General features: G+C 43.5%; 1 protein-coding gene and 1 long non-coding RNA gene across 8 annotated transcripts in view; one reads left to right on the top strand and one right to left on the bottom strand.

Moving 5' to 3' along the window:
- Positions 1–27,572, bottom strand: part of LOC110490458 (synaptotagmin-1) — a 209,706-nt gene that overhangs the window by 27,813 nt on the left and 154,321 nt on the right. For 4 of the 7 annotated variants that reach the window (XM_036944838.2, XM_090200710.1, XM_036944839.2 and 1 more), the window contains 3 exons: positions 15,915–16,097; positions 4,341–4,513; positions 1,005–1,130 (listed from right to left, as the gene is read on the bottom strand). In XM_036944838.2, the coding sequence (XP_036800733.1) occupies positions 1,005–1,130; positions 4,341–4,513; positions 15,915–16,071 (456 nt within the window). In that variant the 5' untranslated portion in view covers positions 16,072–16,097. The remainder of the gene's footprint in view (positions 1–1,004; positions 1,131–4,340; positions 4,514–15,914; positions 16,098–27,572) is intronic. The other 3 variants (XM_036944841.2, XM_090200708.1, XM_090200709.1) reach the window with 1 other exon arrangement.
- LOC149978142 (uncharacterized) lies at positions 10,643–11,867 on the top strand. The gene is made up of 2 exons (XR_016486834.1): positions 10,643–11,178; positions 11,467–11,867. It is a non-coding gene; the product is annotated as an uncharacterized LOC149978142 (long non-coding RNA).

Raw genomic sequence — 27,572 nt, 5'->3', positions numbered from 1 at the left:
AAGGCTCTTTATCAGAATATATTTGAGTTATATAATGACTATTATGGCCATAACAACTGAGTGCGTGAGGGATTATTGTGATTATTAATCCTCTTGATTAGCATCATTTCTGTCTGTTACCGTCACTACATTCGCTAAAGCATTTTCATTTAAGGACAAACAGAGTGCTTGAGGGTCTTTCAGGGGAAAGTTGTGATGCATGTGGAGAATCTCTAATGTTCCGAACGTGTGGATAATATAATATGGCGGGTCAGCGAACACTTTCACCCAAAGTGACAAAACGATCCACAGAGAACTGTCAACATACTATCCATTCAGCTCATGTGGGAATTGAACCCACAACCCTGGTGTTGCTAGCACCATGCTCTAACCCAGTGAGCCAATTAAAACTCCTGGCCACGTGGGTGAGACAGAGTGGCAGATGAGTGTGAGTGTTAATGACAGGGAGTTAGCAGGGCCTCAGTGAAGGACAGCAGAGCTTCCTCTCCATGCTGCCTTCCACCCTCCTCTATGATCTGTCACAAAACATCTGGAAGTTGGTCTGCTCCTCGAGTCGCTCTGCTTTTTAAAACCCAGACGGAGGGAAAAATACAGCAGATGGATTCCAGAGGGGACTGTGTTCTCGTCAAGGCCGAAAGAAGGCACTTTTACAAAAAAAAACAGTAAACCCAGAAATACCGGATTGTTTGCGAGAGGAGGAGTGATTAATTCACAAACCAACCCAACCACCGTGATCCTCTGGTGAGGTGTATCTGATAAACTCTGGTTAACATGCTGCTGTTACAGGCATTCATTATAAACAGTGGTGATACAACAATGAACAGTAGGAGTAGGTTCTGCATTACCTGGGTAGGCAACATTTTCTCAGTGTTTTTTAAAAATGGATTGATGAGTCGATGGACCAACCACAGAGGAAGATGGGGGTGACCATACTTACGAAGGAGAGACCTTTCGGATAACAACGACAACGACAGTGAGACTGGATATCAGAGGCGGACCCTTACCGTATTCTCGGTGAAATTGTAATCCAGGCTGAACTGTAATTTGCCCAGTTTCTCTTCCTCCTTGGGCTCGGGCTCTTTCTCCGTATCGGTCAGGCCTGTCTCAGCGTCATCCTCATCCTTCAAGGCCTGAAGGAGACACCCACCAACAGTCAGTGCCCTCCGTGTGCCGCCTGTGCCAGCCCCTTAGACGGCTGTTGCCCTGCCCCGCCCCGGGCCTGCCAGCGGGTGTGCCAGCGGGCCCGTCTCCTGAAAAAAGCTGCCTCTCTTTCGGGGGATTATAATGGGGGGAGCAAGCACTAAAACACCACAGCTGTTAACACCAGGACATGCTCGGTGATGCGCTAGCCTTGGGCCGGGACCCCTGATGCGGTTCAATCAATCTGTGGGTGTTTTGGTCTGAGGGGGCGAGGGGGGAGAGAGATCAAATGATTGAGCCAAAAGATGAGAGTAATGGGCAGGCAGAGGAGGGATGGAGGGAGGGAGAGGAAGAGAGAGAGAGAAAAGGAGATGGAGAGAGAGAGAGAGAGCGCTTCTGCAAACCACAAATGACAATTCCCTTGGTGTTATTTCAAGAAGATCAGTCTGTGGTGCAAAAGAAATCAACAAGGAAATGTCAAGAGATGGCGCGAGTGAAGAAGAAGAAGAAGAAGAAGATGAGGAGTGAGTTTTCCTTTGCTAGCCTGGTTCTGAAGGGATGCTGGTAGTGATGGGGGAGAGGCGGGTTCGAGGCAGGGGGGCAGTCAGTTTGTTATTGAATAGCATGCGATTAAAGAGGCAAAAACTAGCTCTCAATTACATTCAGTGTCAAAGTTGCCTTCCAAAGGTCAGACATTGTCAGACTGTCATTGTTGCATGCAGGGCATTCTCAGTAAACAGAACAGTACTCTGGTTGTGACCCCCACATTCTCAGTTTACTTATCATTCACCCATCAGGAGACACAATCGCATTGTCCGAACACTCAGCTGCATGTGTTACCCCCACGCCATGGAAGCTATAAGCATCATGCCAGCAGTAGGTAGGTAGGTGTTGGTAAGAGATGTTGTCATGGTTGTCATGGTGATGGTCAGGTTGCTGGTGTGAAAGCATCAAGGCTGAACAACATAGATTTGTTTGGAATTTGTACGGCCCATCTGAGTCCCCTCCTGGTGCAAGCAAACCTATAGTAAATTTTTCCCTAAGCAAAACTATAAAACATGTAATTGTTTGTTCGTTATTGCTTGCACAGAGAGAGGAGAGGAGTACAGCAGAATAGACAGCCATGTTCAACACCCACAATGTGTATTAGGTATTTTACTGGGTTAAGTCAAAGTCAAGTCAATCTGCCTGTTGGCTTCAGGTGAATGTGTGTTCAGGTAAATGCTTCAGGTGAACGTAAAGCTACTGTATGTCTAAACCTTACTACAGGTTTCAAAAGCAGTAACCTAGCAACTTAACCATTCTACTTTAGCTCATAGGCACATCTTTGTTTTGAAATGCAAAGCAAAGATTGAAAAGGCGCCAGATGGAGAATCAGTGTGGTTCAACCTTGTTAAAGCGCGCCCAGGGCTTCTTTCATACATATATATGTGCATGTGCAAGACTACGCACATATATAGAGCAGATATACATGTACTGTATGCATAGTTACATATATTTGGTTCTATAGGGGTAAGTTGTTGTCAAGAGGCTATCAAAACATCAGAGCAGCAGGCTTAAGGAGGATCCAACAACAATTGGGAACCTACCGCCAGTGACAATCCCGCACAGTCATCAGACACAACACAGATAAGGAGGACATAGAAGGAAGAAACACACATTAAAACAACCACACACAGGAGTTAACACAAGAGTCTGGGCACACCAGGAGAAATGACCGCTCGGGAGCCCATGGCCCCGCCTCTAGAATATCTAACCAATAGGTGTGTTGCATATGGAACCGATAGGGGTGTTGTATTGGCAGTGCGTAGCCTAATTGCTTGACGTGTAGTCGTAGCAGCTCCTAAATCAGCACAGGAAAAGTTGTGTATCTAAATATAATTAATTCTAGATTGAAGTCATTGTAATTCTATGGGGAGAAGTTTAAGATAAATCAGTGTTATTATAAAGCTTACCAACTGTCACTAGGAACAAGGACACAAGGCAGAGGCCTCTACAAATCAAAGAATTGTAAGCATTTCAACAAAAGCTCTTTGGTATGAATCAGATGAAACCTGTGGAGCTCACTCCTTATCAGACTGTGTAACACCTCTGCATCTCTGGCCTGTGTGGCTATTCAATTCCCTACTCCTACATCATCTCACAGGGCATTGTCCTCTACCCCAATTCAATGTCCCTGAATGATGATGTGAGCGGTGTTGGCGTGGACAGACGGCAAATTAAACTAACTTTGTCGGGGGGGGGGGGGGGGGGGGGGTGAGAGCCTTCGTTAATGCAATTAGCATTCTAACTGGGGTTAAAGAGCTGTGTGTTCCCTATTCTCTCTGTGTGCGTTGGAGAGGGAGGGCGGAATTAATTCACTCCCCTCACTGGTAATTAGCTAATGTCATTTCTCTGGGTTGATACCACTGGCAATACAGCATATCGTACTCAGCGTTCATTGTTCTTAACACATTAAAATACTGAGAGGAACAGAAAGAGAGATTGAATTCTCTCTCTGAGGCTATTATAAACGACAGGCTTCCTTAACAGTCCTGCAATCAGAGTGGATGGGGAGGAGTCATCGCAGACGCAACAATGTCAACACAAGTCGTGTGTTATGTGTGTCCACTGGTCTTCTTGGGGGAGAGTTTGGCCTAAACCAGGTGCGGGTCAAACTACGGCACGCGGGCCCATTCAATTATTTTGGGTTATAACAAAACACTCCAGGCCGCACTTGAACTTTTAAAACTAGATACAAAGTATCTAAAAAAAATCTGTGCGGCCCTCCGTTGAATTTTGGCCCTCGAGCCAAAACGACTGCCCACCCCTGGCCTAAACTATATGTATGTCTGATAAATTGTAAAGTGAAATCGCTTTGTTATGTGAAGATTATTATTCTGACATATACTGTATATTAATTTATTTATAGGTTTCAATCATCAATGTACGCCAGGTGCCTGGTAAGTGTAATAAAAGTCAGTGACGTCATTTCTGGCTACAGTCAGTCACAGATAAAATGAAAGAGACTCACAATGTATAAAAATGTATATAACAATTATTATTTTTATACCTTGAAGTAAAAGGTAAGTTATATACAGTATATATGAGTAGAAAGTAGAAAATACAAAAGAAACTTGGCATTATCAAATACTACTGTTGACTAAGAAACTATTAACTCTAATCAATAACGTTCAATGGCAGTTGTACAAAGTCTTTACCTCGGTTTTCGCACCGTCGTTCACGTCCATCATGTTGATGGCATTCTTGCCCTTGTCTTTGCCCTTCTTCTTGTTCTTCTTCTTGAATATCCACTTCTTGCAGATGCAGAAGCAGCAGGAGAGGACCAGGACCACGGCCACGAAGGCGATGGAGACGATGGCCCAATTTGGCACTGGAGAGGGACACACAGGGACACAGGTTAAACGAGCTGATGTCAAAGATGGGGCCATACCTGGATGAAGAAAACCGCACCATTGCTCTCACTCTTCTTTTCTCAAACAACCAAAAGTGCCTCGTCCAGAATATGGCACCATTGTCTGACCAGAAATGCCTGTTCACCATCTCCCTGCATCTGACGAATGACTCTGATGGCGGGACGTTGAGACTACTTGTTGAAGAGAGCGGCTGCAGCAGCAGCTGGAGTGAATGAGGACACAGAGAAAGACATAAGGATGTGGGATGGCAGGTCACCTAGCGGTTAAGAGCGTTGGGCCAGTAACCGAAAGGTTGCTGATTCGAATCCAGAGCCGACTAGATGAAAAATCTGCTGATGTGCCCTTGAGCAAGGCACTTAACCTGAATTGCTACAATGTAAAGGTAACGTGCAGACGGAAGACTTTGATCACCAGTGGTGGGTGGCAGAGTCCCCGATCTGCAGTCTAGACATGGACTCCTAACGATTGCCCTCGAAGAGAGACGTTTTAAGCGTCCCGACGCTTCACTGAGCATCCTCGGCCAATTTAGTGGAAATAACAGAGGTTGGTATTTTCCACTTGCATTTAAACAAAACATTTCTCTCTGACAACTGATACTTTCACACCAATCACGGGCACATGGGTCAGGGTGTAGAGGTAATTTGCAGGGCCTGTTGGAGAGCGAGTTACCAACTGTAGCGTGACCATGTCGAGTCAGTGATTGCATGACCACTCATCATGTTCATGGGTTTTGACACTTCTTTCTCAAAGAGAGTTCCTATTCATACGTTTGTCTCAGATTCATCTCATACTAGCCAGTTTCTGAGAACTTTCTTTGAGAGCTTTTGTTATGTTGCCAGTCAATTTCTTAGCATTGCTCGTGGATGTGACCTACTCGGCAAAGGATACTAAAACAGCGATGGACCGTTATGTTACTTTAATTAAGAATGTAATGACATGTTTTTTTCCTCCCCACTGTAGGCCCTATTTTATATGAGGCTGAATGGACTAAACAGTCCAGCTGAAAGGTCCAGTCACAGGCAGACAGGGAGCCGCTCAGCTCCACAGCACAGTGATCACTCTAACAGCCTGCTGACAAACAGGGACGCCCATCTAAACAACAGGAGTCAGGCAGTTCTCCCCGACAGAACACACACACACACAGCCACCAGCTATGCACGGCACAAAAGTGGGTTGTTAAAAGTATCAGAGTGGACAGACGTGCTGTAAATAATGAGGACAGAAACACAGTGTCAGGCTCCTCCATTCTGGTGGGATAATTACAGCTTCTGCTCACAAACATCAAACACCTTGCAACCCACACCTCCTTTCAACAGAGAGGGCCACCAACAGGCCCATCAGCAACAGAGAGGACCACCAACAGGCCCATCAGCAACAGAGAGGGCCACCAACAGGCCCATCAGCAACAGAGAGGGCCACCAACAGGCCCATCAGCAACAGAGAGGGCCACCAACATGCCCATCAGCAACAGAGAGGGCCACCAACAGGCCCATCAGCAACAGAGAGGGCCACCGACATGCCCATCAGCAACAGAGAGGGCCACCAACAGGCCCATCAGCAACAGAGAGGTCCCCCAACAGCAACAGAGAGGGCCAACAACAGACCCATTAGCAACAGAGAGGGCTACCAACAGGCCCATCAGCAAACAAACTATGTTTTTGTCAATATTTACCAAACACAAGATGGAGACCGAGTGGTAGATTCAGGCTGGTTTGATTTACTTTATCACTGAAGGATCTGATAATTGAACAGTTTTCCCACCTAAATAAATTCCACCACGCTATACTGAACAAAAATATAAACACAACATGTAAGTGCTGGTCCAATGCTTCATGAGCTGAAATAAAAGATCCCAGAAATGTTCCATAAGCACAAAAAGCGTATTTGTTTACATCCCTGTTAGTGAGCATTCTCCTTTGCCAAGATAATCCATCCACTTGACAGATGTGGCATATCAAGAAGCTGAATGAACAGCATGATCATTACACAGGTGCACATTGTGCTGCGGACAATAAAAGGCCACTCTAAAATGTGCAGTTTTGCCAAACAAGTTTTGAGGGAGCGTGAAATTGGCATGCTGACAGCAGGAATGTCCACCACAGCTGTTGCCAGGGAATTGAATGTTAATTTCTCTACCATAAGCCGCCTCCAACGTCATTTTCGAGAATTTGGCAGTACGTCCAACCGGCCTCACAACTGCAGACCACGTGTAACCACGCCAGCGCAGGACCTCCACATCGGCGTCTTCACCTGGGGATCATCTGAGACCAGCCATCCAGACAGCTGATGAAACTGAGAATTGTCTGTAATAAAGCTTTTTTGTGTGGAAAAACTCATTCTAATTGGCTGGGTCTGGCTCTCCAGTGGGTTGGCCTGGCTTTATGCTGCAGTAGTTTATGTGTCGGGGGGCTAGGGTCAGTTTGTTATATCTGGAGTACTTCTCCTGTCCTATTCGGTGTCCTGTGTGAATTTAAGTGTGCTCTCTCTAATTCTCTCTTTCTCTCTCTCGGAGGAGGACCTGAGCCCTAGGACCATGCCTCAGGACTACCTGACATGACGACTCCTTGCTGTCCCCAGTCCACCTGGCCGTGCTGCTGCTCCAGTTTCAACTGTTCTGCCTTATTATTATTGGACCATGCTGGTCATTTATGAACATTTGAACATCTTGGCCATGTTCTGTTATAATCTCCACCCGGCACAGCCAGAAGAGGACTGGCCACCCCACATAGCCTGGTTCCTCGCTAGGTTTCTTCCTAGGTTTTGGCCTTTCTAGGGAGTTTTTCCTAGTCACCGTGCTTCTACACCTGCATTGCTTGCTGTTTGGAGTTTTAGGCTGGGTTTCTGTACAGCACTTTGAGATATCAGCTGATGTAAGAAGGGCTATATAAATACATTTGATTTGATTTGATTTATTTCAACTGACTGATTTCCTTATATGAACTGCAGCTTAGTAAAATGGTTGAAATTGTTGCATATGCGTTTATATTTTTGTTCAGTATAATTACAGAATAATTATGACCATAGAAAAGATTACATAGTACATTTCCTCTCTGTACTCAGAAACCTGTTGTGGTACTACTAACTCTATTCGTATGGAACAATGGGAGGCAATTGGCTTCATTGTAAATCTAACGTTTGTCACCTTTCGGTGCTACTTTGAAGACTCTATATCTGCAGGCCACTAGAAAGAACCATCACAGGAGAAATATATGACGGTCTATTCTCCCTGGGGCTTTGGCTCACCAGCGCTTCACTGAATTTCCCTCACCTCCTCGCCGTCAGAGAGGAGGGAAAGGGAGAGAACAAAATCAATGCGCTGTTGACAAAATCGATAAGCACTCTCCTTTTAGGAAAAACATTGAGTGATGCTCTAAAATATCTTTGGGATCTACAGCCTTGGCCTTGGCACAGTGGTGTGCTAATGGCAGGGACAATCTCCCCCGATACACCCCATTTTGAATTCACCCCCTTGAGCTGTGGTCTCCGAAAAACTGGTTTTCTGTTGCTCACAAAGTTGTTGAAGAAAAACATTTGAAAAATACAAAATATTGTTTTGAAACTTGTTTGTTATAATTGTTTTAGTGGTAAAATTATGTCACTTTGCATTAGTATGGTAATTATCGATACCTTTATATAATTGTCGTGTCTTTGGCTATGCAGGATTAAGTGATATGACATGCTATTCTATAAAATAATTTCTCCGTAATTAATATTACCTGATTGAGCTAATCATGTTAATGTAATTAACTAGAGAGTCGGGGCACCAAAAAATAATATTTATAGAGCTGTTATCTTCCCGAATAAACTTTTAAAGACCTAGTAATATTTTACATCAATAGCAGTCAATATTAATCGTCATCTAAATTCAGTCTCATCTGAAAGTTGTAAATTCTTGGTTATCTGCACGAACCCTGGCTAACAAGTTGAATCAGCAATACAAAATTGGGTTTAATTATTTATTTCCTAAATAACTAACCAATCACACAGAATTACACATACACATAATTAAATCATAACTTGATTACAAATAACGTCATAAAGGAAAACGTCCCTAGCGGGCGGAACAGATATGACAGCTTGTTACACAAAAGAAAAGGGCTGGGTTTGAGTGAAAGAGCGGGAAGACTGAGGAACAAATGGCGAAGCTGTGCTATCGTAAATACAGCATCTTATGCATTCTAAATTACTGCCCATTTGGAAAAGGAAAATGAAATAACTATTTACTCTGAGCTGCGCTTCGGTAGGTTGGTGTTAGATGGAAGGCCGTCTTGCCCAACCGAGTCCTTTGTCCATTGAAGAATGTCTCTGCTGGTAAATTGGATACGTTGTAGTAATGTCATTGTGTGGTAGATGGGATACTCTGTCTGTTCCTTCCTAATCTGCGTTTGCAGCTGCTGTTGGCCAGGAGTATGCGGCAACGCAGGCGTTTGGAGGAGTGTGTTACCAGTCCGGTGCAATCTGTGCCGGTCCCACGCATCAGGCCTCCAGTGCGCCTCCACAGTCCGGTACGTCCTGTGCCTGCTCCTCGCACTCGCCCAGATGTACGTCTCCACAGCCCAGTAAGTCCAATGCAAGCTCCTCACACTTACGTAAGTGTGAGGTGTGTCATCGAACCGGTACCATTGATGCAGGCTATACGCACCAGGTCTCCGGTGCGCCTTCACAGCCCAGTACGTCCTGTTCCTTCTCCCCGCACTCTCCCTGAGGTGCGTGTCACCAGTCCGGTACCACCAGTGCCGGCCCCACGCAGCGACGGTTCCCAGTCCAGAGCTTCCGGCGACAGTTCCCAGTCCGGAGCTTCCGGCGACGGTTCCCAGTCCGGAGCTTCCGGCGACGGATCCCAGTTCGGAACTTCCGGCGACGGTTCCCAGTCCGGAGCTTCCGGCGACGGTTCCCAGTCCAGAGCTTCCGGCGGCGGTTCCCAGTCCAGAGCTTCCCCACGCAGCGACGGTTCCCAGTCCAGAGCTTCCGGCGACAGTTCCCAGTCCGGAGCTTCCGGCGACGGTTCCCAGTCCGGAGCTTCCGGCGACGGATCCCAGTTCGGAACTTCCGGCGACGGTTCCCAGTCCGGAGCTTCCGGCGACGGTTCCCAGTCCAGAGCTTCCGGCGGCGGTTCCCAGTCCAGAGCTTCCGGCGACGGTTCCCACCTCCTGAGACGGTCCACAGTACGGAACCTCCAACGATGGTCAGCGGTCCGGAACCTCATGAGACGGTCCACGGTCCGGAACCTCCAGCGACGGTCAACGGTCCGGAACCTTCAGCGAGGGTCAACGTTCCGGAGCTTCCAGACACGGCGTCCAGTCCAGCTCCATGGCAGGAGCTCTCCTCTGCGCCGATGCCCAGTCCGAGCACGGTGTCCGGTCCAGCTCCAGGTCAGGTGACTGGGGTGTTAGTCTAGTTTATTTTTTCTATGTGGGTGTTCTAGTTTTCATGTTTCTATGTTGGTGATTTGTATGATTCCCAATTAGAGACAGCTGGTAATCATTGTCTCTAATTGGGGATCATATTTAAGTAGTGTTTGTTCCCACCTGTGTTTGTGGGATATTGTGTTTAGAGTTAGTGCACGTAGCACCTCTGTAGTCACGGTTCGTTGTTAGTTTATTGTTTATTTGTCTTTGTTAAGTTTCACTTTATCATAAAAATTATGTGGAACTCAACATCCGCTGCGCCGTGGTCCGTTTCTACAAACGATCGCGAAAATAACAGTGAAATGTGGCATTATTTTGACGAGGCAGACTGCACTGCAATTGGATTCCGTTGTGCACCATGAAATATAATATGTTTAAATGGTACTGCCACCTTCTGTGGTTATTTACAATGTGTTGTCATCAGTGGTACAACTGTTATAATGCACAGCCCATTGCTGTGAAATCCAACGCAATAACTCAGGCCTTATCTATTTTATTGGGCATGTGTCTAATACTGAAAGACACTTTTGTGTTGCTTAATTAAAATAACCTGAGTCCCCGAAAGCAATAAAAGCATTCCCTAATTAACTACATGGTGCGTCTATTCTCTCTTGAGACCGCGACGCCAGCGGGTGCACTGCACTTCAACTTTAAGCAGTAGTTAACTCTCGTTTCGCCACACACAACGGTGAACGGAAAATGATGCAGGCGCCGGATGATGGAATGCGTGTTTGGTGTTCACAGCTCCGGAGGAGAGGCGCAAATCACATTTCTGCAGCCGTAGTCAAAAACCATCCAGTCAGCGGCAGCCAATGTGCCTCGACGCCACACAATGAGACGGCTTTCAGCTGTGAATATCAACGTCCTCCGGGTGCCTTCAAGGACACAGCAGGGCCTTTTGGCTCATTCGCTCTGAACCAGAAGGCTCCAGCTGCATTTGTCTGGCGCTCCGAGTCGCCCGCTTTCTTATCAAACCTTTGTTTTTTTTTCTTCCAGACAGAATTGATCTGATAACCGGCTGGAATGGGGACCATTGAAATATGACAGCTGAGTTATCAGACAGGGTTTTTTAACAAAACCTTGCAGACTGCCAAAGGCTATGGAACTCTTGACACACGGAACAATGCAAACAGGATGAGGGACTTTTGGTTCTAACACATCTTTTCAGACATACTCTCTGTGGATGAAGAAGAAAAGGTTACAGTAACTGAAAGGTAATCCTCTCACAAAGTCCGCCATTTTACTGAACGTCATCTGTAAGAGACTCTTGGAATCTGTCATGACTTTAATTAAATAGCAGAAAACAAATAATTCAGTCAACATTCATTCTGGGTTATAGACTATGGGGATGTTGCCTATATGAATGCAGCTGCCACTGTATTTAAGCCTTTTGATGCAGTTTATCATAGTGCACTAGTGTTTATTACAGACAATTCGTTCAGTACACATCACTGCATTCTGTAGCTTCATTGTTACTTAATTGTTAACTTGCTAACTTCTAGACGTATGAGATACCAGACGTTAGGGATGGCTAACTGGACATCCCTACAATCTCCACTGAGTTACAGGTAGGTAAATTTAAAATTTTAAAATGTGTTTTTTTTCACCTGGAATGATCTCCAAGGCTCTCTAAAATAGGATGAATTGGTGCCACTGGGACAATTAAAAACGATTGAGGACATTTTTACTGAATAATGTTTGTTTTCTATGATTGTGTTTTGCTTTTAGTGTTTTGATGTGAATATTCATGTAATATTGATGCATATTATTGATGTGTATATTGATGAGTATTGTTCAAATCAAATTGTATTTGTCACGTGTGCTGACAAGAACAGGTGTAGACTTTACCGTGAAACTCTTACCCAACAATAAAAAGTAACATTGATGTACAGTATATTTAGTATATTATTGAGTATAGTGTACATTTATGTGCACTGATGTCTATTGAAGTGATGCTCAACTGAGAGACACAACGACTGTCAGTGTGGCAATAGATAGAGCAGGATCAGTCAAATTGGTGAGACACAAAGTAGGAATAATGGAAGCTAAAGGGCTCTATTTCATTATCTAGTTTTGGGGCAGAATGCAATACTATCTCAATGTTTCCGGCCACAGGGCAGAGGCAGTCTGAGGGAGTTGGAGCGGTTAGATTTTTCACGACGGGTGAGGTTGATGGGACGGGCCCATAGTAATCAGTCACTTGGGGTCTGCCCCGGGGCACAGGGGGAGCTTCCTGCTTGTCATCACATTACCCATGGTCCTCTGAGGAGATATGTGCCTCCTTACATCATTATACAAAGGATCCAATAGACTGGCAACAGTAGTGGGCGGGGGGGGGGGGGGGGTGATGATGTATCAGGGTAATAGGCATGGCAACACAAACTAATATATTGTGACAGCACACTGTTGGTCAATTAACCTTGACATTACATGTTGTTATGCCAACAAGAGCAGCACCCCCAGTCCTTGCCCTTTCCCACTGTGGGAACAATAACAATGACAGTGCAACAATAGCTGCAAATGGGGTAGGATGAATATGTAACAGAAAAGTAACTAGCTACACAAACTGGTATTTGTGTTAAGATTTATGTAAAACTAATGAGGAAGAAAGTGATTGAGTTTCGGACCAGGCCTCTGATTCCCTTCTTTGAAAGGCTACTCTGGGGGTGGGTAAGGTGGGAGGTAGCGTACTGGGACTCTCAAAAGGGTCAAGCATCACACTGTTGATGAGGGGGGGATCTCCCCCTGCACTCCATGGAGCACCCTCCTGACATGGGCTCGGTTGGGCGGGGGGGCAAGAAGTTTGGTCCGAGGAGGGCTGTTCTTCCCGTCTGTAAGCTGCTAGCTCTAAGTTCTGGTCCCCCAGCCCCCTCCTGCTGCCTCATGGCAGGCCTACTGGCTCAGTCCAAGGGCCGGGAGAGGACCGGGACTAGAGCCAGACAGAGAGGGACAGAGAAGTTTGTCTTTGCTAATCTACCACCAGTCTAATCCTCAAAGGGTGCTGTCATTTCTGAGCAGAATCTAAGTGAAATAAACTACTCAGTAATTATTCTAAATATTTTTTTTTTGAAATGTTAGAGTTTTCAGTCACCTGTACATTTAATTTCTTTTAAAATCCCAAACAGTCCATTTTGTAATGAGTATGTATAGCTTTCAGTGTAATTCCCACAGAAACAGGTGTGAAAAACCCACTCATATTGACAGCCTTTGAAAATACATGTTTTTAGAAATGTAATTTTCAATACGTTTGTCTGTGTTATTTAGAGTAATGGAGGAGAGTGTGGAGACAGCAGTTATGGAGCAAAGCATTTCTAACACTGAGAGGTTCATTATTGTCACTGAAAACAAAAACCCTTTGGTGTTTAGAGGGAGTGCTGGAAAATTCATTACAACGCCTCCCTCTTAGGCCACAAGGCCCTGAGCATGGTGTGGTGCGGCCCAACACAAACAGACAGCTGCAGCGGATACACCCCTCTGAGTGTGGCCATGAGCTTTATGTGGCGCTCGCTACGGCATCACATGGCGTTCTCCATACACATTACTTCATGCAAGCCAATACTGTCAGTAGTCTGACCACAAACCTTTAGTGGTAAACTTGAAAGAGAGAAAAAAATGGGACAGTCTGCATTAATCTCAACAAACATCCTTGCGGATGGAGCTACAGCAGGTAATGGAGGAAGTAATGCTTTTAATAACATCGTCTTTGTTGTAGGTCCTCCTTGGTGTGAAATAGTTTTGAGACAGCGAATGAGAAATGATTTGATTTATTTTAATCCCGATTAGCTGACGCCAATGGCAACAGCTAGTCTTACTGGGCACGTGACGAACAATACATTACAGACTAAAGACTTAACAATTTCCATACACTACATGTTCATGTTTTGAAATGTATGTGTGTGTGCATCTATCAGTTACACATACATGTCAGTACTTACACACAACAAGCAGGTCACATGGGGGAGAGGCGTTGTTCCATGTGGTGTTGCTTAATTGTTTTTTAAAACCAGGTTTGGGGGTTTAAAATACTTTTGAGAAGGGAAAATGTATGAAGAAAACACTGAAGATTTTTGGAGGGATGAAATTCAACTCCATTTGAAAAACTGCCACTTCTAGCAGCATCGGCCAACAGATGGGGCTGAAGAGGAGCTTCTGGCTTGGAGATTAATCCATGGATCTTTGTTAATGTCACAAGGCATTCCACTGGGTTATACCAGAGATACAGCACAAGATGCCCGACTCTGACAACACTGTGCATTCAGCTTTACCTCCAGGAGTCAAGTCTTATAGATAACCATCTATTTCTATGTAGAAATACCCACAATGAATCATTTGCTATGGCAATGAATTGATTCTGTCTTATTCATTAATGACCTGTCCCAATACTGGGAGTAGCTGTATCGGCACAAACACGTCGTTGGGCATTCATCAGGCTGGTAGCGCTCGGCGCGGAGCTTCTCGTTTTCTATTTCTGACTGAGGGCTGGAGCAAAAACTGTAATTTAAACTCTACTATCATGGAGTGGCTTTTTCGGTGGCTGCTTTCAGATAGCATCTCTGTCTGAGGCACACCCAACAACCCCTTATTTAGTCGTTGTCCACATCACGCAATGTGATAATTAGGGAGAGAGGTGGTACATGGGTTGTTACAAAGCCTAATGGGCTGGTTGCCACCATGTCATTGCCAAATACAGACAGCAAAAAGAGAGAAAGACCGGGTGTTTTGGAAGGGTAACACAACTCCATTGTGAGAGTGCTGAGGCACCAGGTTAGCTGTTGCTGGCTAGGATTGGGGGGGGGGGGGGTTTAGTAGCTAGATGTGGCAGGTGGTATATCTTCAAGCCCTCTCACGGTGAAACAGTTCTGATATGAGGGACCATTACTCTGAGGCACAGGGGACATCAGAGTCACCCCCCTACAGTGTCTTCATTATGGCTTCCATATGCTCCTCAGTGGTGCTAATTTCATTGGAGCGCCCAATGGCTCCAACACACTTCTAGGAAGTGTTTGTCGCTTGTCAATCAATGAAAGTCTATCTCTGGTCTGATGGGGTAAAGTCCAGGGCAGCACATACTGACCACGGACTACTGTCTAAAGCTTCTACGGCTTTATTTCCCAAAGCAAATATGTTGTTGGTTTTAAATGAGCCTCCCTAGACGCAGGATAAATCTCTAATCAGGCTCCCTGTGCTATGAATGTAGGACAGCATAATAAAACAAGTGGTGTCATTCACGTTGGAGCTAAAGCAATAGAACCTCTCTTTTTCACGGGAGCCGTTTCCTGACACGGGAATTACTTCCACATGAGCCGGTGGATATGTCTATATTTAGGACTTGGGAGGCTGAACGCAACAACGTCCACTGGATAAGTAGGTTGGGGTTTGGGATAAACAAAGGATGCTGCTGTCCCAAACTAACTGCTTCTGTTCCACAGACATTACAGGCAAAGACAAGTGTCTCCTCCAGAATCACTGGGTGGAACATTTTTATATAGGAGTGATGGGCTCACAGTTGGTCAGGATTCCAACATGCTGTAGTCGTGTCTCCTGTCGGGGGAGGGTATTGATGGAGGGAAGAAACGCAGGGTGCCCAGCAACACAGACAACCTTGGAGATTGAAAAAGTGAATTTGCTTTGAGAAAACCAACAATCTTGGAAATTAGACATACTTAACAAACAAAACTTTCTAAACAATGCTGTTTGTTGTCTTGTCACCTCAAATGCCAAGTGGGTTTCTAAAAGTAGTCACAGTACTTCTGAGTAACACCATTAGTCCCTATCCACAATCAGTGATAATGACCACTTGTACTTTGTTGATTGCAATTAGTCTCTAAAGAACCGATCCAAGGGTGCTATGAGGAATGTGTGAGACGTCTATAGGAAGTAGCTACTCAACCAATTACCACTCTGTCACCAGGCAGGTTAAGGGACACCAACCACAAACATGATGACTCACGTGGGATTTTGTTGAGCTCGTTCATGAACTTGTCCTTGAGCTTGGAGAAGTCCTCGCTGGATCCGGTGCCGGAGATGTCGGTAGCGTTGGCACCGACCGCGGAGGCAGTGGTGGACATCGGGGCCGCTGCCAGGGCTTCCCTTCGACTCTCAGCCATGGTGGTGCTGGGCAGCCAGGCAGAAGCTGGAGGAGACATGGAGAGTTGAGTTGAACACACCTAATTGAGTTGAGTTTAACACACCTAATTTAATATAGCTTCCACTGTACATAGAATAAATAGATACAGAGAGAGCGAGGCAAATTGAAGGTAGAGCGAGAGAGAAAGAGAGACAGTGAGAAAGAAAGACAAAGAAAGAGAGAGTCAGGGAAGATTAGCTGGTTGTGACAGATGTCTGCCAGGGACAGTTTTCTCTGGCCCTGCTATAGATGAGTGAGTGGAGCTCCCTCTGTGTGACCATTTGCTGGCTCAGCCTGAGTAAACACACCTGGATCCCACAATGATCCTGTAGGGTTCTACCAGCAGCCCTAGGCAGATGAAGCTGGCTTTCACACTACACAAAGCCTGTGTCCCAAATGTTGGGAATAGGGTGGCATTTGGGACGTTCACAAAGCCTCTAACACCTCCACTTTTTACTTTAAGTGTGGACTTTTATGCAGTTCTATTCTAGTCATGCAAATGGATTCCAGGCATGTGATTGGATTGATAACAAATATAGTATTGCTAACCTTTATAGCGTGCAAGACATAGGGATAACCCACTATTACCCCACTGTGCACTTCATATAAACAACCAGCAGGAAGCCAGGTGTGTTTACTTTAGATTCATGTCTCTGTTACAGGAACTAGGAACAGCAATTTTACAATCGTTTCATGTGTGTGGGTGTCTGTTTGCTAAGAGGTGCTGGGCAGATTGTCACCAGCCGATGCTGTCACCAGGGCGACGGCAGAGTAAATAGCCCAGATATTCTCATTGACGGGCTGTAGTGACGCAGGCTGAGAGTTTCAAGTTCCTTGGCATCCACATCTCCAACAAACTAACATGGTCCAAGTGCACCAAGACAGTCGTGAAGAGGGCATGACAAAACCTATTCCCCCTCAGGAGACTAAAAATATTTGGCATTGGTCCTCAGATCCTCAAAAGGTTTTACAGCTGCAGCATCGAGAGCATCCTGATGGGTTGCATCACTGCCTGGTATGGAAACTGCTCGACTCCGCAAGGCACTACACAGAGTAGTGCGTAGGGCCCAGTACATCACCGGGGTCAAGCTTCCTGCCATCCAGGACCTATATACCAGGCGATGTCAGAGGAAGGCCCTGAAAATTGTCAAAGACTCCAGCCACCCTAGTCATAGACCGTTCTCTCTGCTACCGCACGGCAAGCGGTACCAAGTCCCCCAAGCAATAAGACTCCCGAACATCTAATCAAATAGCTACCCAGACAATTTGTGTTGCCCCCCACCCCCCTTCTATGCTGCTGCTACTCTCTGTTAATGTCTATGCATAGTCACTTTTAATAATTTTACCTACATGTACATATTACCTCGACACCAGTGCCCCCCCGCACATTGACTCTGTACCAGTACTCCCTGTATATTACCCCGCTATTGTTATTTTACTGCTACTCTTTAATTACTTGTTATTTTTATCTCTTACTTTTTCGTAGGTATTTTCTTCACTGCATTTTTGATTAAGGGCTTGTAAGTAAGCATTTCACTGTAAGGTCTAGTACCTGTTGTACTCGGCGCATGTGACAAATAACATTTAATTTGATTTGATACATACAGTTGAAGTCGGAAGTTTACATACACCTTAGCCAAATACATTTAACTCAGTTTTTCACAATTCTTGACATTCAATCCTAGTAAAAATTCCCTGTCTTAGGTCAGTTAGGATCACCACCTTATTTTAAGAATGTGAAATGCCAGAATAAATGTTTTTCTATTATCACATTCCCAGTGGGTCAGAGGTTTACATACACTCAATTAGTATTTGGTAGCATTGCCTTTAAATTGTTTAACCTGGGTCAAATGTTTTGGGTAGCCTTCCACAAGCTTCCCACAATAAGTTGGGTGAATTTTGGCCCATTCCTCCTGACAGAGCTGGTGTAACTGAGTCAAGTATGTACGCCTCCTTGCTCGCACACACTTTTTCAGTTCTGCCCACACATTTTCTATAGGATTGAGGTCAGGGCTTTGTGATGGCCACTCCAATACCTTGACTTTGTTGTCCTTAAGCCATTTTGCCACAACTTTGGAAGTATGCTTGGGGTCATTGTCCATTTGGAAGACCCATTTGCGACCAAGCTTTAATTTCCTGACTGTCTTGAGATGTTGCTTCAATATATCCACATAATTTCCTCTCCTCATGAAGCCATCTATTTTGTTAAGTGCACCAGTCCCTCCTTCAGCAAAGCACCCCCACAACATGATGCTGCCACCCCCATGCTTCATGTTGGGATGGTGTTCTTCGACTTGCAAGCCTCCCCCTTTTTCCTCCAAACATAACGATGGTCATTATGGCCGAACAGTTATAAAACTATTTTTGTTTCATCAGACCAGAGGACATTACTCCAAAAGGTACGATCTTTGTCCCCATGTGCAGTTGCAAACCGTAGTCTGGCTTTTTTATGGCGGTTTTAGAGCAGTGGCTTCTTTCTTGCTGAGCGGCCTTTCAGGTTATGTCGATATAGGACTCATTTTACTGTAGATATAGATACTTTTGTACCGGTTTCCTCCAGCATCTTCACAAGGTCCTTTGCTGTTGGGATTGAGCTGGGATTGATCTGGGATCAATCTGGGATTGATTTGCACCTTTCGCACCAAAGTACATTCATCTCCAGGAGACAGAACGTGTCTCCTTCCTGAGCGGTATGACAGCTGCGTGGTCCCATGGTGTTTATACTTGAGTACTATTGTTTGTACAGATGAACGTGGTACTTTCAGGCGTTTGGAAATTGCTCCCAAGCATGAACCAGACTTGTGGAGGTCTACAATTATTTTATTTTTTTTCTTGGATGATTTCTTTTGATTTTCCCATGATGTCAAGCAAAGAGACACTGAGTTTGAAGGTAACCATGTGTATGTGTATGTGACAAATAAAATTTGATTTGATTTGATTTAGGCTTTGAAATACATCCACAGGTACACCTTCAATTGACTCAAATTATGTCAATTAGCCTATCAGAAGCTTCTAAAGCAATTACATCATTTTCTGGAATTTTCCAAGCTGTTTAAAGGCACTGTCAACTTAGTGTATGTAAACTTCTGACCCACTGGAATTGTGACACAGTGAATTATAAGTGAAATAATCTGTCTGTAAACAATTGTTGGAAAAATAACTTGAGTCATTGCCAAAACAACATACTATTTTGTGTAGTGGTTGAAAAACGAGTTTTAATGACTCCAATCTAAGTATATGTAAACTTCAGACTTCAACTGTATATTTATATATTGCTCCATACTACTACAGTGTATAAAAACTATAATGAGGTTGTGAAACAAAAGTCATTTCCAACGTGCCCTGTTTCATGATACTAGATTCATAATACCGTAGATGGAAGAATGTATAGATAGATACTCTATGAGTCACTAGATGGCAAGGTGATCCGATTGCTTTGTAGGTTCACTGAGTGTGTTTATGGGAGAAAACATATAATCCAATTGAGAGTGCAGTGTATTCACAGGATAAGAGTGTTAGCTGTTGCTAACTCACTTTAGAGGCATTGACAAGCCTGTTAGCAGGGTGTGGTGTTGTTCAATCACTTTGCAGGCATTGGCAAGCCTGTTAGCATGAGGTGCTGTTGTTCACTCACTTTGGCTTTGCCAGCTGTTGTATGGGAACACGCTGTGAACGCACGAGAGGACTGTGTTCTCCAGCTGTGTTGTCAACACGTATTTAATGACCCTTGCAGATCTGACAAAGACATCCTTCAGGGTGTCAAACACAAGCCATGATAATGACAATTTACCATAATATGCACCTACAGGCTACTATATAAAGGGTATACAATTGCGTTGATGTGTTCTAACGCAGGTTCTAACTTGCCTTGAAACCCCTCCCTGAAATCTTTGCTAATTGCTATGAATGAACACAGCAATCAGTGCTTCTGTGAGCCCTTTGACTCTCCCCTCTAGTTCAAGGTTCCACCTACACCTTCATGTTCTCCCTGCCTTCCCTTGTCTCCCTTTGAAAGGCAGCATCGAGGTTAGTGTGGGCGCTGAGCTGTGGAGAGGCACGACGGGCCACGACAGAGACACTTCAGTGCAGGCAAGGAGAGGACTTTCGGAATATAATGCCGCTCTCAGGAGAGAGTAGGCTATGTGGGAGGAGGCGTCTTCTCTTCTATTGGAGATAGGATTGATCCCGTGGGAAGGGAATGGAGGGCATGTATTGTATTGTAGGCTTCAGGCGTGATGTTTTCATGTTTGTCCACGTCAGACTCCAATCCGAAGGGCCCTAATGCACACCTGCTAGAGTTTCCCGCTCTCCTGACAGACGTGAGTGAGTCAGACAGAGGCTGAACAAAAGAGCTCCACCAAAGGGCTGTAATTACAAGAAACCCTGAGCAGGAAACAGCCCCATTTAGGAACACATTTGCATTGTGGGAACAAGAGAGACAATCTATCCACTTAGAGGCCAGATCAGCACGGCGGGGCCATCATTAAAGAGAACATCTGACACCCTGGAACAGTAGGGAGATATTTGTAACATGCCCTGATGTTTGATGGCTCCCCCCTGTTGGGCCCCTGTGAACAGTACAAACCCACCTACCAGGTGAATGACCCATAGAGCCACTTTGTCCTCAGCACAAAGGACCTATGCCTAGATGCTAAGCTGATGTGACAGAGCTGAAACAAGTCATTTATCTATTTTGACTCAGTGCATTTCTTATTCATACACCCAATTATTCAAAGAGACGCAGCGGCTGATGTCGAGACGCAGAGACGTGATCAGATAGTTTTGTTCCTATCTCAAGGTCAAAGCACCAAGTGATGGATGCTTTTGGCTCTGTGCCTATAGACATTGCTCTGGGAGAATGAGTGGCTACATGATGTGGTAACTATATAGTACAGGGGTTGATATCACTGTTGTATTAATGCATCACCACAGGTGCGTTATAGAAAGAAGTTCATAAACAAATTATCATCAAATGCTTAAAGGATTTACTAACTTGGGCCTGGTTCAAGGCAGCCATTTTAATGTTCTCTTTGAGCAGGTGGTCACATATAAAGTGTAAAATACCTTGGATCATTGTGACATCACTGTCAAATGCATTATGCTTGGAGAGAGAATGTTCTCAGGCCTACTGTGAGTTGGAGACCCCCCATGGAGACAGTGATGCTTCTCAGGATCATTCCAGAATAATAAAGGGTTATTCTGTCTCAAATTCTATGTTTTCTTGTATAAACAAGTCTTGTATAGAGGCTGAACACTCTTGTGTGGCAGGTGACCCACTTGAACATGGAGTAGCATTCTGTTCTGGCTGGATGGCAGCTAATTTGCCTCTGACCTTTTCCCTTTTCCATGGGCTGTCATCGCCATAGCGATCATATCTCAATTTCAACAATAAGTCAATACCTGCCCTTTCAATTGCCTTTATTATAAACCAACTTCAAGCCAAAGCTAAATAATACATTACAGAGAGCATGTTTAATGATGCATCCCGATCAAATTCAGAAATGCCCTTTTAACACAAAGCATCAACTTTGTTATAATGAAAGCACTTCCTCTCACAGTCATGCACCAGCACGCCCACTACAGTATGTTCCACTGCTGAGGCAACACGTCAAATGTACCTAGTCTGTGAGATACAAGGGAGATACAAGGCCAGCTAAAATATCAGGACACCAAAGCCTGGAAATCTCTCAAATCAACATGCCAAACAAAGATGGAGGATAATGTATTCAGGATAGCAGACAGATTAAAACAAGACCAGCTGCTTTTCGCTTTCAGTTGTTTTCCTCTAAGCACACCTGAGGAAGCACAGAGAGTCTGAGTTTCTACTTCCCCTCTTCCATCTCAAACGCTCATCCCTCCCGAGGTGTGTCATGCAGGTGTAAGAGCCCTACCCAATTACAGGACGGCCAGATGGCTTAGCAGGGCCCACATCATACCCTGTGCCTGGCTGGCGGCGCCGCAGACCAGACCAACTCCTCCTCACAACCCAGCCCAACTCTAACTGGGTCAGCTCCCTCCCTCCATGCCCAAAACCCCTACTCTGCCCTCTCCCAGGCGCTCTCTCCCAGTATATTGGCTGAGAAAGATGGATATGGAGATGCTGTATAATTATTACTACTAGAAACATGTTCTTTCAGCTACCATCAAGGTTTAGGTTTGGAAGGGGTGCTGCTTTCATTCTGGGCCTGTTCTGCAGGTTTTCACATTTTGGCCAGGACTCTCAGCGGGCAGAGTGTTTTGGACCGTGCTGTTTGAGGAATTTACAAGGCTGTCAAATCAGCCGGGCTCTACATCCATTGGAGATGAGAGGGAAAGCTGAAGCCAGGGAAGCCAGAGCGATGAGTATTGCCGTCAATTTCATCAGAGAGGAATCAAAAAGTTGACTTTCATGTGAAGGACATGAAAAAGAATGGGAGGAATATCCAATGACAGTGCGCCTTATGTGTAGAATCCATGAGTTAACTAGCCAGTTCATGTTTAATTATGTCCATTTAGCAAAGAGTTAAATGTCAACTGCTAATTGTCACGAACTATTCAGCAGCCTCTCCATGACATTGTAGTCAATCTAATTGCAATCACTGGATACATTGAAAGATGCACCGTGGGGCATTGAGTCAAGTGATCTTACTTCGGACCATATACCAAATGTATTTTTCTTTGTGACTTGATGGGATAAAGTCATTTTGCTGCAGGCAGAGGCTTTTAAGGTTAACTTAATAACCTCTTGTAAAGGAAGAAAGAGAGACACTCTAACTGAAGGACTACTGTCATCCATCCCCATTGCAGATTAAAAACCTGCTTCAGATTCAATTCCCAAAAAGAGTGGCTTAAAACCACTCACTCATTATTTGAGCTGCATGTAGAGGGAAGCCATTTTAGAACGACATCCAAATGCTGGATTGCAAAATGTAAAATGTGCTGCCATATCCAAGAATGAAGGAACTTAAATGTATTGAAAGACAAAGGACTACAATAAACAATTTGAAGTTGAATCATTAAATTGAAAGTGGTCTAAAACCCATTATCCACTGGAGATGGAGAGAGCACTTGACCAAAATGACTGCTTTACTTAGGTTGTAAATCAAATCAAATCAAATGTTATTTGGCACCTGCGCTGAATACAACTTTACAGTGAAATTCTTGCTTACGAGCTTTTCCCTATGATGCAGAGTGGAAAAATAATAATCCAAATAAAATAGTAACACAAGGAATAAAATAAAATACACAAGAATGGAGCTACGTATATACAGGGAGTACCAGTACCAGATCAATAATGGATCTATATACAGGGAGTACCAGTACCAGATCAATAATGGATCTATATACAGGGAGTACCAGTACCAGATCAATAATGGATCTATATACAGGGAGTACCAGTACCAGATCAATGTGGAGCTATATACAGGGAGTACCAGTACCAGATCAATGTGGAACTATATACAGGGAATACCAGTACCAGATCAATGTGGAGCTATATACAGGGAATACCAGTACCATATCAATGTGGAGCTATATACAGGGAATACCAGTACCAGATCAATAATGGATCTATATACAGGGAGTACCAGTACCAGATCAATAATGGATCTATATACAGGGAATACCAGTACCAGATCAATGTGGAGCTATATACAGGGAATACCAGTACCAGATCAATGTGGAGCTATATACAGGGAGTACCAGTACCAGATCAATAATGGAGCTATATACAGGGAGTACCAGTACCAGATCAATGTGGAGCTATATACAGGGAATACCAGTACCAGATCAATGTGGAGCTATATACAGGGAGTACCAGTACCATATCAATAATGGATCTATATACAGGGAGTACCAGTACCAGATCAATGTGGAGCTATATACAGAGAGTACCAGTACCAGATCAATAATGGATCAACATACAGGGAGTACCAGTACCATATCAATGTGGAGCTATATACAGAGAGTACAAGTACCAGATCAATAATGGATCTATATACAGGGAGTACCAGTACCAGATCAATAATGGAGCTATATACAGGGAGTACCAGTACCAGATCAATGTGGAGCTATATACAGAGAGTACCAGTACCAGATCAATAATGGATCAATATACAGGGAGTACCAGTACCATATCAATGTGGAGCTATATACAGAGAGTACAAGTACCAGATCAATAATGGATCTATATACAGGGAGTACCAGTACCAGATCAATAATGGAGCTATATAGAGAGGGTACCAGTACCAGGTCAATAATGGAGCTATATACAGGGAGTACCAGTACCAGATCAATAATGGATCTATATACAGGGAGTACCAGTACCAGATCAATAATGGATCTATATACAGGGAATACCAGTACCAGATCAATGTGGAGCTATATACAGGGAGTACCAGTACCAGATCAATAATGGATCTATATACAGGGAGTACCAGATCAATAATGGATCTATATACAGGGAGTACCAGTACCAGATCAATAATGGATCTATATACAGGGAGTACCAGATCAATAATGTATCTATATACAGGGAGTACCAGTACCAGATCAATAATGGAGCTATATACAGGGAGTACCAGTACCAGATCAATGTGGAGCTATATACAGAGAGTACCAGTACCAGATCAATAATGGATCAATATACAGGGAGTACCAGTACCAGATCAATAATGGAGCTATATAGAGAGGGTACCAGTACCAGGTCAATAATGGAGCTATATACAGGGACCAGATCAATAATGGATCTATATACAGGGACCAGATCAATAATGGATCTATATACAGGGAGTACCAGATCAATAATGTATCTATATACAGGGAGTACCAGTACCAGATCAATAATGGAGCTATATACAGGGAGTACCAGTACCAGATCAATGTGGAGCTATATACAGAGAGTACCAGTACCAGATCAATAATGGATCAATATACAGGGAGTACCAGTACCAGATCAATAATGGAGCTATATAGAGAGGGTACCAGTACCAGGTCAATAATGGAGCTATATACAGGGAGTACCAGTACCAGATCAATAATGGATCTATATACAGGGACCAGATCAATAATGGATCTATATACAGGGAGTACCAGATCAATAATGTATCTATATACAGGGAGTACCAGTATATAGATCAATAATGGAGCTATATACAGAGAGTATCAATACCAGATCAGTGTGCAGAGAGGTATTTGAGGTAGATACATGAAGGCAGGGTAAAGTGACTAGGAATCAGGATAGATAATAATAAGACTAATTTTTTTTATTTAACTAGGCAAGTCAGTTAAGAACAAATTCTTATTTTCAGTGGGTTAACTGCCTTTTCAGGGGCAGAACGCCAGATTTGTACCTTGTCAGCTAAGGGATATGAACATGCAACCTTTCGGTTACTAGTCCAACACTCTAACCACTAGGCTACCCTGCCACCCCAATAATAAAGAACAGAGTAGCAGCAGCAAATGATGAGTGTAAAAGTGCTTGTCTGTAAGTGCATGTGTGTGTAAATGTGTGTGTGTGTGTGTGTTTGTGTTGTGTCGGTCTGCGTGTGTGTGCGTATGTAGCGTGTGTGAATGTGTGTGTGTTTGTGTGGGATTGTCAATATAGTGTGTGTGAGTGAGTGTGTAAATGGTGTGTATATATCAGGGGTTCACAAACCTTTTCTGCACACAACCCCGAATTGACACTAGAAAATGGTACATTCCCTAGTTAATGCTGTTTGATCATATTCACTCAATTTTGGATCTGTTATGCCGTCCTAAATCAAAGTAATGACATGAAAGTGCATTAAAGGCCTTTAGCTGACACTAAAAGGTTGTATCTTATACTCATTTGAATATTTTTATGTTTATTTGTTTGATAAGACCTAATTTCAATTTCAGGGGACCCCGACACCAAGTTTGGGAAAAACTGGTATATATAGTCTAGTGAGTGTGTATATGGTGTGTATATATAGTCTAGTGAATGTGTATACAGTATGGTGTGTGTATATATAGTCTAGTGAATGTGTATACAGTATGGTGTGTATATATAGTCTAGTGAGTGTGTATACAGTATGGTGTGTATATATAGTCTAGTGAGTGTGTATATGGTGTGTATATATAGTCTAGTGAATGTGTATACAGTATGGTGTGTGTATATATAGTCTAGTGAGTGTGTATACAGTATGGTGTGTATATATAGTCTAGTGAGTGTGTATATGGTGTGTATATATAGTCTAGTGAGTGTATATGGTGTGTATATATAGTCTAGTGAGTGTGTATATCTTATGTATATATAGTCTAGTGAGTGTGTATACAGTATGGTGTGTATATATAGTCTAGTGAGTGTGTATATGGTGTGTATATATAGTCTAGTGAATGTGTATACAGTATGATGTGTATATATAGTCTAGTGAGTGTGTATACAGTATGGTGTGTAAATATAGTCTAGTGAGTGTGTATATGGTGTGTATATATAGTCTAGTGAATGTGTATACAGTATGGTGTGTATATATAGTCTAGTGAATGTGTATACAGTATGGTGTGTATATATAGTCTAGTGAGTGTGTATATGGTGTGTATATATATAGTCTAGTGAATGTGTATACAGTATGGTGTGTATATATAGTCTAGTGAGTGTGTATACAGTATGGTGTGTATATATAGTCTAGTGAGTGTGTATACAGTATGGTGTGTATATATAGTCTAGTGAATGTGTATACAGTATGGTGTGTATATATAGTCTAGTGAGTGTGTATACAGTATGGTGTGTGTATATATAGTCTAGTGAGTGTGTATATGGTGTGTATATATAGTCTAGTGAATGTGTATACAGTATGGTGTGTATATATAGTCTAGTGAGTGTGTATACAGTATGGTGTGTGTATATATAGTCTAGTGAGTGTGTATATGGTGTGTATATATAGTCTAGTGAATGTGTATACAGTATGGTGTGTATATATAGTCTAGTGAGTGTGTATACAGTATGGTGTGTATATATAGTCTAGTGAGTGTGTATATGGTGTGTATATATAGTCTAGTGAGTGTATATGGTGTGTATATATAGTCTAGTGAGTGTGTATATCTTATGTATATATAGTCTAGTGAGTGTGTATACAGTATGGTGTGTATATATAGTCTAGTGAGTGTGTATATGGTGTGTATATATAGTCTAGTGAATGTGTATACAGTATGATGTGTATATATAGTCTAGTGAGTGTGTATACAGTATGGTGTGTAAATATAGTCTAGTGAGTGTGTATATGGTGTGTATATATAGTCTAGTGAATGTGTATACAGTATGGTGTGTATATATAGTCTAGTGAATGTGTATACAGTATGGTGTGTATATATAGTCTAGTGAGTGTGTATATGGTGTGTATATATATAGTCTAGTGAATGTGTATACAGTATGGTGTGTATATATAGTCTAGTGAGTGTGTATACAGTATGGTGTGTATATATAGTCTAGTGAGTGTGTATACAGTATGGTGTGTATATATAGTCTAGTGAATGTGTATACAG

The sequence above is a fragment of the Oncorhynchus mykiss genome, chromosome 15, assembly GCF_057628025.1.
Source record: "Oncorhynchus mykiss isolate SJ-2025 chromosome 15, ASM5762802v1, whole genome shotgun sequence".
NCBI classification, from domain to species: domain Eukaryota; kingdom Metazoa; phylum Chordata; class Actinopteri; order Salmoniformes; family Salmonidae; genus Oncorhynchus; species Oncorhynchus mykiss.
The sequence above is the reverse complement of the archived record's forward strand: the minus strand, read 5'-3'. Positions and strand labels throughout refer to the sequence as shown.